Source organism: Heterodontus francisci, chromosome 44 (genome assembly GCF_036365525.1).
Source record: "Heterodontus francisci isolate sHetFra1 chromosome 44, sHetFra1.hap1, whole genome shotgun sequence".
NCBI classification, from domain to species: domain Eukaryota; kingdom Metazoa; phylum Chordata; class Chondrichthyes; order Heterodontiformes; family Heterodontidae; genus Heterodontus; species Heterodontus francisci.
Window position 1 is genome coordinate 12,698,583 of NC_090414.1, and position 11,001 is coordinate 12,709,583.

An 11,001-nucleotide genomic window follows, 5' to 3' on the forward strand; every position below is an offset into this window, starting at 1 on the left:
GAATGTTTGCAATATCAGTTGGGATGGAGGGTGGGGGCCGTGCCCATCGCCTTCCCACCACGATGGGAAGGTGGCAAGCAGCTGCCCAACCTTAGGCCTATTGAGACCATTGACTGGTGAATTAATGGCCACGTCCTGCTGCCACTGGTATTTTACCAGCAATGGAGGGGCACTTTGCAATGTGCAGAGGCTGGCCAGTAATAACTGGTGGCTTCCTTGTGTACTGGGTCAGCCTTGCTTATGGGACACCCTGTCCCTCATGGATGGACATCAGCCGCGCAGGTTCTAAATAGCCCTGTGGGACGACGTCCCTCCTCGCTGGGGCTGGTCGATTGGTCCCCTCGATGTCCGATCTCCGTGGCCTATGGCACCTCATCTCGCTGGGTGAAGACCCAGAAGCGGTCATCAGCCCTAACGTTGCTCGGGCTGAAGAGCTGCTGCCTTCTGATTGGCCAGTAACTCTTGGAGCTGGGGCATCCTGCATTGGACAGGCGGAAGCCCCGACTACAGGCAATTAATTCACTGAACCACACAAAATACAGTCGTGTTTTCCAGTGCCTGGTGGAGGCTTTCCAGCCAATGGGCGGGGATAGGACGTCATGGTGAAATTTTGGTCATTAACTCTGGGTCTCTCTCCATAGATGCTGCCTGTTCACTGCTTTAATCAAACTGAAGCAGGCTCAGTACTTTTATTTTGCTCAAATACTTAGACCCTGATATTAACAGCAGCAGATATGTTGGCAGGTGGGAGAGAGTGAGGCCTGTGTTTCAGCATGCTATGATGTTTGAATGTGTTTCTTTGGGTTCCCCACTCGGAAGTAAGCATGATAGGTAGGCTTGGCTTCCAGTCGTACGATTGGACAGTGGAGCAGGCTACAGGACAAAGCATGTCATAATTATGATCCCGAGGGGAGAGTTGTCCAATCAGGAGCTGCCCAATCCCCAACACCTGGGTATCTCCTATCCTGAAGGAGTGGTCCCAGTCCACTGGGAGCGTCCAATCCCAGGAGAATGCAATCCCGGACACTGGGGTAGAACAAATCCCAGGCAGGGTGGAGGTTGGTTCAACCGTTGGGGTGTCCAATCCATGAGCCAATACTGTGGGTGTTGATCCGGAGTTTCGATCTACCCAGCTCATGGTGGGATTCCAATCCCAGGAGGGAGGAGGTGATTGGCAATCGGAGTGTCTTTGTGTGGAAGGTAGTGTCTGATGGAGAAACCTGCCCCGTCAATGGTAAACATGTAAAGCAGCTTAAATCAGAGGCTTTAAGCCTCATTAAAATATTTAACAAGCTCACCCGCCTCGTGGGTGCAGTTGATGTTCCCCTCCTGCCCCACCTCTGTTAAATCTGCAAGTGGCAGGTTGGAGGCAGGTTGAGTTCATGGTTGAGATTTTTACATTTTAAACGCTGACCCTATTTCAACCTACCCACTTTTGGTGTTAAAGTCGAGCCTAGACTGTCTGAGCTCAGACACGGAGAATGTTTGATCAGTAATTTCCAGTCTCTTTTCTCTTCTCTTTCTTACAGTTAATTTACTGGCGATTGTGGTCCTGTCACGGGGAAAGTGCGGACTCTCCACCTGCACCACTCGCTACCTGGTGGCCATGGCAATGACGGATCTACTGGTCATTATCACTGATGTCATACTATGGCGGATCAGTAATTATTATTTCCCAGAATCTTTCCTGAACATCACCCCTGTGTGTAGTTTTATCGCTCTCTTCCGTTATGTAGCTACAGACTGTTCTGTCTGGTTCACCATCACTTTCTCCTTTGATCGATTTGTGGCCATTTGTTGCCAGAAGCTGAAAACTAAATATTGCACCAAGAAAACTGCAGCTGTGGTTCTGGCAACAACCTGCATTCTGCTCTGCTTAAAAAATGTCCCCTTCTACTTTACATTTGAACCTGGAGAGATAATTGACAATGTACCATGGTTCTGTTATTTAAAGTCAAGCTATTATACTGAGCCCGGATGGATGGGACTCGACTGGTTGGATACGGTTTTAACCCCATTACTCCCATTCGTTTTAATTCTGTTGTTCAACGCTCTGACAGTCAGACACATTTTGGTGGCCAGTCGAGTCCGTAAGGGGCTGAGGGGTCAGAGCAAGGAAGAATGTCGCAGTGACCCTGAGATGGAGAGCAGAAGGAAGTCTGTGATTTTACTCTTCACCATATCTGGCAGCTTCATACTTCTGTGGTTGATGTATGTTATATATTTCTCAATTTCTAATATTACAGGGACATATCTCGAGGATTACACTCATCCTTTCTATATCTTTGGACAAGTTGGATACATGCTGCAGATTCTCAGTTGCTGCACAAACACATTTATTTATGTGGCGACACAGTCCAAGTTCAGAGAGCAGGTCATGGATGTGGTGAAATATCCGATTACATCAATTATTCGATTAATTAATAAATGAAACAATTAGAGCAGCCCAGAGGTGGGTCACAGTGTTTGCAGTCCATGAATTTACAGGAGCCGACAGCCCTGGTGCCTCAGCTTGGTGGCTGCTCGGATGGAAGAGGACGAGTCCCTACCTGGTCTCCATATTAGCTGATAACAGTTCTCTCCCCTCATCTTCTGTCAGTCCCTCCCTTAAATGTACTGTCATCACATCCCTCCTCAATAAAAAAAACCCTTAACCCCTCTGTCCATGGAATCACCTTTCTCCAACCTCTCTACCTTCTCTAAAGTGTTTTAAGGTCTTTGCCATCTCACAAATCCATGCATCTCATGCCCAAATGCCAATATTTGAATTCCTCCAGTCAGGTTCCACCCTGCCACAGTCGGAAAATGACTCTTCTGAGAGTCGAAAGGACACGCTATATATAAATGATAAATGTAACTTCATACTTCCTCGCATTCTCAACTTGTCTCCATTTTTTGACATCGTTATACTGCAACCACCTAAATATATCTAAATATATTTATAATATATATATATACATATACATATATATATAGATAGATTGATATATATATATATCTCACTGACCTCACTGGTACCGTAATTACCTACCTATCCAGACATATCGATGACCTCAATTGCACTGTAACAACCTATCCAGATATATCATCGACGTCACTTATACTGTAACCACCAATCAAGATAAATCACTGTCCTCACTTGCACTGTAACCGCACATCCAGATATATCACTGACCTCACTTGCACTGTAACTACACATCCTGATATATCACTGTCCTCAATTGCACTGTTACGATCCATTCATATATATCATTGACCTGACATGTACTGTAACCGCCAGTCAAGACACATCACTCTCCTCACTTGCACTGCAACAACACCATCCAGACATATAACTGACCTCAATTGCACTGTAACTGCACATCCATATACATCACTGACCTCAATTGCACTGTACCTACACACTCATATATCTCACTGACCTCACTTGTATCGTAACTGCACATCTAAACACATCAGTGACCTCACATTTCCTGTAACTACCCATCCCGATATGTAACTGCCAACCAGAAATATTAGTAACTTCACTTGTCCTTTACTTGCCCTTCAGGATTAAGCAGTGACCTTATTTGTACTGCTGCTGCCCAGTCAGCTAAAGCACTGGTTACCTGTTGCCCGATGAACCTGCCTTAGACAAAACGCTCCCTCCCGTTTACAATTCCTTACATCTCGCAGATGCTGGGTAGCACCACCCAATTTTCAGTGACGAATTCATAATTTCTACAGATGTATCCACTAGATTAATTGAATATATAACATGTAACCTATTTTACATTAATCCAAAGATCACAGGTAAGGAGCCATGAAGTTAAATGGAAAGGATGCACCAACCGTGGCTCACTAAGGAATGTCAGGATTGTATCAAATTGAAATAAATGCTCCAGAGATTAGTGGCAGGCCAGAAGATTGGGAAAATTTCAGATACCAACAAAGGATGGCTAAGAAAATAATAAAGAGGAAGAAATTAGAGTATGAGAGAAATTTAGCAAAAAGAATAAAAACACACTGGACAAGCTTCTACAAATATATCAAAAAGGAAGAGTAGCTATTGCCAGCATTGGTCCCGAAGAGAATGAGACTGCGGAATTAATACTGGGAAACAAGGACTTTGCAGAGTCTTCAAACATGTATTTTGCATCTGACTTCACAGTAGCAGACACAAAAAACTTCTTAAGTGTAGTAAAAAAAATCAAAAAACAAAAGGGAGGGAGGAACTTAAAACGTCAAGGTGATTGAGAAAAGGAATTAGGAAATCTAATGGAACTAAAGCCTGACAAGTCCCCTGGATCTGATGGGCTGCATTCTAGGGTCTTAAAAGAAATGTTGCAGAGATAGTAGATGCATGACTTACAATCTTCCAAAATAACCTAGATTCTGGAAAGGCCCCAGTAAACATACCTCGTGTTTCGGTGGACACGGACACGGTGAGTGCTTGGTAAGTGACTATTCGGGCAGTGGCTAAACCCGAAACATTACACGTGTAGTGTCTCCTACCCATCCTCCTCCTCTAACCAAAAAAAAAGGATTATTTTGTGGAGGGTTTGGTATGGTAAGGTTTGCCTTTATTATTTTTTTTATTCTCTGTTGTTAATTTAGTGCGGCGGGGATGGAAGCTAGGGCAGTTGCATGCTCCTCTTGCAGGATGTGGGAGGTAAGGGTCACCACTTGTGTCCCTGCTGACATCACCTGTTAGAAGTGCACACAACTCCAGCTCCTCGCAGGCCGCGTTAAGGAACTGGAGCTGGTGCTGGATGAACTTCGGATCATTCAGGAGGCTGAGGGGGTGATAGAGAGCAGTTATAGGGAAGTAGTGACACCTGAGTTACAGGATAGAGGGAACTGGTGACCGTCAGGGGAGGGACAGGGATTAGGCGCACAGTGCAGGGATCCCCTGTGGCCGTTCCCCTCAATAATAAGTATACCGTTTTGGATATGGTTGGGGGGGATGACCTACAAGGGGAAAGCCACAGCGGCCAGCTCTCTGGCACTGAGCCTGGCACTGTGGCTCAGAAGGGAAGGGGGGAGAATGGGACAGTGATAGTGATAGGAGATTCAATGGTTAGAGGAACAGACAGGAGATTCTGTGCTCGCGAACGAGACTCCCGGATGGTATGTTGCCTCCCGGGTGCCAGGGTGAGGGATGTCTCGGATCGAGTCTACAGGATTCTTAAGGGGGAGGGGGAGCAGCCAGAAGTCGTGGTACATATCGGTACCAATGACATAGCTAGGAAAAGGAATGAGGACCTGAAAAGCGAATATAGGGAGTTCGGTTGGAAGCTAAAAGGCAGGACGAGAAGAGTAATAATCTCGGGATTGTTACCGGTGCCACGTGCTAGTGAGGCAAGAAACAGAGAGCGATTGCAGCTGAACACGTGGCTACAGAGCTGGTGTAGGAGGGAGGGCTTCAGATATGTGGATCATTGGGATACCTTCTGGGGAAGGTGGTACCTGTAGAAGAAGGACGGGTTGCAACTGAACTGGAGGGGCACCAAAATCCTGGGCGGGATGATTGCGAGAGCTCTTCGGGAGGGTTTAAACTAGTTTGGCAGGGGATGGGAACCAGAGCTACGGATCAGTGGATGGGGAGCTGTTGAGCAGGCAGATACAGAGTGCAGAGAGTCTGTGAAGCAGGTTAGACAGTGGACAGGGCAAGGTTGCAGCCAGTACGATGGGTTGAAGTGTGTCTATTTTAACACAAGAAGTATCATGAATAGGGGTGATGAACTTAGAGCATGGATCAGTACTTGGAGCTACGATGTTGTGGCCATTACAGAGACGTGGATCTCACAGGGGCAGGAATGGATGTTGGATGTTCCGGGGTTTAGATGCTTCAAAATGAATAGGGAGGGAGGTAAAAGAGATGGAAGAGTGGCATTGTTAATCAGGGATACTATCACAGCTGCAGAAAGGGAGGTCGTCGAGGAGGGTTTGTCTACTGAGTCAGTATGGGTGTAAGTCAGAAACAGGAAAGGAGCAGTCACTTTATTGGGAGTTTTCTATAGACCCCCCAATAGCAACAGAAACACGGAGGAACAGATTGGGAGGCAGATATTGGAAAGGTGGAGAAGTAACAGGGTTGTTGTCATGGGCACCTTAAACTTCCCGAATACTGATTGGAACCTTCTTAGTGCAAATAGTTTGGATGGTGCAGTTTTTGTCAGGTGTGTCCAGGAAGGTTTCCTGACTCAATATGTAGATAGGCCGACTAGAGGGGAGGCTATATTGGATTTGGTGCTTGGCAACGAACCAGGCCAGGTGGCAGATCTCTCTTTGGGAGAGCATTTCGGTGATAGTGATCACATCTCCCTGACCTTTACTCTTGTCATGGAGAGGGATAGGAGCAGACGGGATGGGAAAATATTTAATTGGGGGAGGGGGAATTACAATGCTATTAGGCAGGAACTGGGGAGCTTAAATTGGGAACAGATGTTCTCAGGGAAATGCACGACAGAAATGTGGAGGCTGTTTAGGGAGCACTTGCTGCGACTGCTGGATAGGTTTGTCCCGATGAGGCAAGGAAGTGATGATAGGGTGAAGGAACCTTGGATGACAAGAGATGTGGAACAGCTAGCCAAGAGGAAGAAGGAAGTTGACTTAAGGGTGAGGAAGCAAGGATCAGACAGGGCTCTAGAGGGTTACAAGGTAGCCAGGAAGGAACTGAAGAATGGACTTAGGAGAGCTAGAAGGGGACATGAAAAAGTCTTGGCGGGTAGGATTAAGGAAAATCCCAAGGCGTTCTACACTTATGTGAGGAACAAGAGGTTGGCCAGAGTGAGGGAAGGGCCGATCAGGGATAGTGGAGGGAACTTGTGCCTGGTGTCGGAGGAGGTAGGGGAGGTCCTTAATGAATACTTTGCTTCAGTATTCACGAGTGAGAGGGACCTTGGCGTTTGTGAGGACAGCGTGAAACAGGCTGATGTGCTCGAACAGGTTGATGTTAAGAGGGAGGATGTGCTGGAAATTTTGAAAGACATGAGGATAGATAGGTCCCCGGGGCCAGATGGGATATACTCAAGGATATTCCGGGAAGCGAGGGAAGAGATTGCCACGCCTTTGGCGATGATCTTTGCGTCCTCACTGTCCACTGGAGTAGGACCGGATGATTGGAGGGTGGCAAATGTTCTTCCCTTGTTCATGAAAGGGAATGGGGGTAACCCTGGGAATTATAGACCAGTCAGTCTTACGTCGGTAGTGGGCAAATTATTGGATAGGATTCTGAGAGACAGGATATATGATTATTTGGAAAAGCATAGTGATTAGAGACAGTCAGCATGGCTTTGTGAGGGGCAGGTCATGCCTCACAAGCCTTATTGAATTCTTTGAAGATGTAACAAAACACGTTGATGAAGGAAGAGCAGTGGATGTGGTGTATATGGATTTTAGCAAGGCGTTCGATAAGGTTCCCCATTGTAGGCTCATTCAGAAAGTAAGGAGCCATGGGATACAGGGAAAGTTGGCTGTCTGGATACAGAATTGGCTGTCCTGTAGAAGATAGAGGGTGGTAGTCGATGGAAAGTATTCGGCCTGGAGCTCGGTGACCAGTGGTGTTCCGCAGGGATCTGTTCTGGGACCTCTGCTCTTTGTGATTTTTATAAATGACTTGGATGAGGAAGTGGAAGGCTGCTTTAGCAAGTTTGCCGATGACACGAAGGTTGCTGGAGTTGTGGATATTGTGGAAGGCTGTTGTAGGTTGCAATGGGACATTGACAGGATGCAGAGCTGGGCTGAGAAGTGGCAGATGGAGTTCAACCTGGAAACGTGTGAAGTGATTCATTTTGGAAGGTTGAATTTGAATGCAGAATACAGGCTTAAAGACAGGATTCTTGGTAGTGTGGAGGAACAGAGGGATCTTGGGGTCCATGTCCATAGATCGCTCAAAGTTGCCACCCAAGTTGATAGGGTTGTTAACAAAGCGTATGGTGTGTTGGCTTTCGTTAACAGGGGGATTGAGTTTAAGAGCTGCGAGGTTATGCTGCAGCTCTATAAAGCCCTGGTTCGACCACACTTGGAATATTGTGTTCAGTTCTGGTCGCCTCATTATAGGAAGGATGTGGAAGCTTTGGAGAGGGTGCAGAGGAGATTTACCAGGATGCTGCCTGGACTGGAGGGCATGTCCTACGAAGAAAGATTGAGGGAGCTAGGGCTTTTCACATTGGAGCGAAGAAGGATGAGAGGTGATTTGATAGAGGGGTACAGGATGATGAGAGGCATAGATAGAGTGGATAGTCAGATACTTTTTCCAAGGGTGGAAAGGGCTATCACCAGGGGCATAATTTTAAGCTGATTGGAGGAATGTTTCAGGGAGATGTCAGAGGTAGGTTCTTTACACAGAGAGTGGTGGGTGCGTAGAATGTGCTGCCAGCGGTGGAGGTGGAAGCAGATACGTTGGGGGCATTTAAGCGATTCTTGGATAGGTACATGGATGATAGTAGAATGAAGGGTAGGTAGTTAGTTTGATCTTAGTGTCGGTTAAAGGTTCGGCACAACATCGTGGGCCGAAGGGCATGTACTGTGCTGTACTGTTCTATTTTCTATGGTGTATGCTAACACGCTTATATTATACCTCTGTTCTACTGTTCTATGTTCTATATTTTTCTGACAGTTTCCTGCAGAAATACTTTGTAGTACCGACTGGGGATAAAGCTATCTTAGATCTTGTATTGTGTAATGAAACAGGGTTAATTAGCAATTTCGGAGTAAATGATCCACTGGGAAATATTGATCATAATAGTATTGAATTTCATGTTAATTTTGAAAGTGATACATTTCAATCACAAACAAGAATCTTAAAATGAAACAAGGCCAATTACGACCGTATGAAGGGAGAACTGGCTAAGGTTAATTGGGTAAATAGACGAAAAGGTACGGCACTAAATTAACAACAGTAAATATTTAAATGAACAATTCAAAAGTTTCAGCAGAAGTACATTCCATTCAAAAAAAACACATCCAGAAAGACCCATCCCTGGCTCACTCAGGATTTTGAGGAGAGTATTAGAATAAAGCAGGGGCTTACAATTTTGCAACAAAGTCAATAAGGAATGAAACCAGACAGACTATACGGCATAGTCCTAGGTAAAGGAAGCAACAATGGCAAGCCCGGCCCTGCCGACCCTGCAAAATCCTCCTTACAAACATCTGGGGGCTTGTGCCAAATTTGGGAGAGCTGTCCCACAGACTGACATAGTCATACTCACAGAATCATACCTTACAATGTCCCAGACACGGCCATCACCATCCCCGGTATGTCCTGTCCCACTGGCAGGACAGACACAGCAGAAGTGGCAGTACAGTCGTATAAAGTCGGGAGGGAGTTGACCAGGGAGGCCTCAACATTGACTCCAGACCCAATGAAGTCTCATGGCATCGATTCAAACATGGAAAACCTGCTGATTACCACCTATCACACCCTGCCCCCAACCTTCGGCTGATGAATCAGTACTCCTCCATGTTGAACACCACTTGGAGGAAGCACGAGGGGCGGCAATATGGAATAATGTGTTCTTGGTGGGGGACTTCAATGTCCGTCACCAAGGGTGGCTCAGTAGCACCAATACTGACCGAGCAGGCCGAGTCCTAAATGACATAGCTGCTAGACTGGGTCTGCAACAGGTCGTGAGGGAAGCAGCAAGATATTTGACCTCGTCCACACCAACCTGCCTGTCACAGATGCATTTGTCCACGACAGTATTATTAGGAGTGACAACCGCACAGTCCTTGTGCAGGCAAAGTCCTATCTTACATTGAGGATACCCTCCATCGTGTTGTGTGGCACTACCACCGTGCTAAATGTGATAGATTTCCAACAGATCTAGCAACTCAAATCTGGGCCTCCATGAGGTGCTGTGGGCCATCAGCAGCAGAATTGTATTCAGCCACAGTCTGTAACCCTGATCAATGAAGGGTGCAGGAGTCCATGCCAAGATCAGCACCAGGCAGACCTCAAAATCAGGTGTCAACCTGGTGAAGCTACAACCAGGACTACTTGCATGCCAAACAGGGTAAGTGCATGTGAGAGAAAGAACAAAGAGATCTCATAACCAATGGATGTGATCTAAGCTCTGCAATCCTGCCATATTCAGTCGTGAATGGTAGTGAACAATGAAACAAATAACTGGAGGAGGTGCCTCCACAAATATTCCCAACCTCAAAGATGGGGGCGCCCAGCACATCAGAGTAAAAGATAAGTCTGAAGCATTTGCAGCAATCTTCAGCAAGAAGTGCTGAGTGGATGATCCATCTCGGCCTCCTCCTGAAGTCCCCAGCATTACAGATGCCGGTCCTCCACCAATTCGAGTCATTCCACGTGATATCAAGAAACGACTGAAGGCAGTGAATACTGTAAAGGCTCAGGGAACTGACAATATTTCCGCAATAGTACTGAAGACTTGTGCTCTCGAACTTGCCAAGCCCCTAGCCAAGCTGTTCCAGTACATCTAAAAGACTGGCATCAACCCGGCAATGTGGAAAATTGCTCAAGTATGACCCGTCCACAAAAAGCAGGACAAATCCAACCCGGCCAGTAACCGCCCCATCAATCTACATTCAATCATCAGTAAAGTGATGGAAGGTATCATCGACAGTGCTATCAAGCGGCACTTGCTTAGCAATAACCTGCTCAGTGATACTCAGTTTGGGTTTTGCTAGGGCCATACAGCTCCTGACCTCATTACAGCCTTGGTCCAAACATGGACAAAAGAACTGAACTCCAGAGGTGAGGTGAGAGTGACTGCCCTTGACATCAAGGCAGCATTTGACCGAGTATGGCATCAAGGAGACCTAGCAAAACTGGAGTCAATGCGAAACAGGGGTAAATCTCTCCGCTGCTTGGAGCCATACCTAGAGCAAAGGAAGATGGTTGTAGTGGTTGGAGGTCAATTATCTGAGCTCCAGGACATCACTACCGGAGTTGCTCAGGGTAGTGTCCTAGATCCAATCACCTCCAGCTGCTTCATCGATGACCTTCCTTCAATCACCAGGTCAGAAGTGGGGTTGTCCGCT

The 11,001-nt window shown here is 46.5% G+C and overlaps 1 protein-coding gene across 1 annotated transcript; it reads left to right on the top strand.

The window, feature by feature from the left end:
* Positions 1-1,231: 1,231 nt before the first annotated feature.
* LOC137355968 (probable G-protein coupled receptor 139) lies at positions 1,232-2,431 on the top strand. Its single transcript, XM_068021671.1, has 2 exons — positions 1,232-1,242; positions 1,504-2,431. Exons 1-2 carry the CDS (start codon positions 1,232-1,234, stop codon positions 2,429-2,431), a joined length of 939 nt encoding a protein of 312 aa, XP_067877772.1.
* Positions 2,432-11,001: the final 8,570 nt, after the last annotated feature.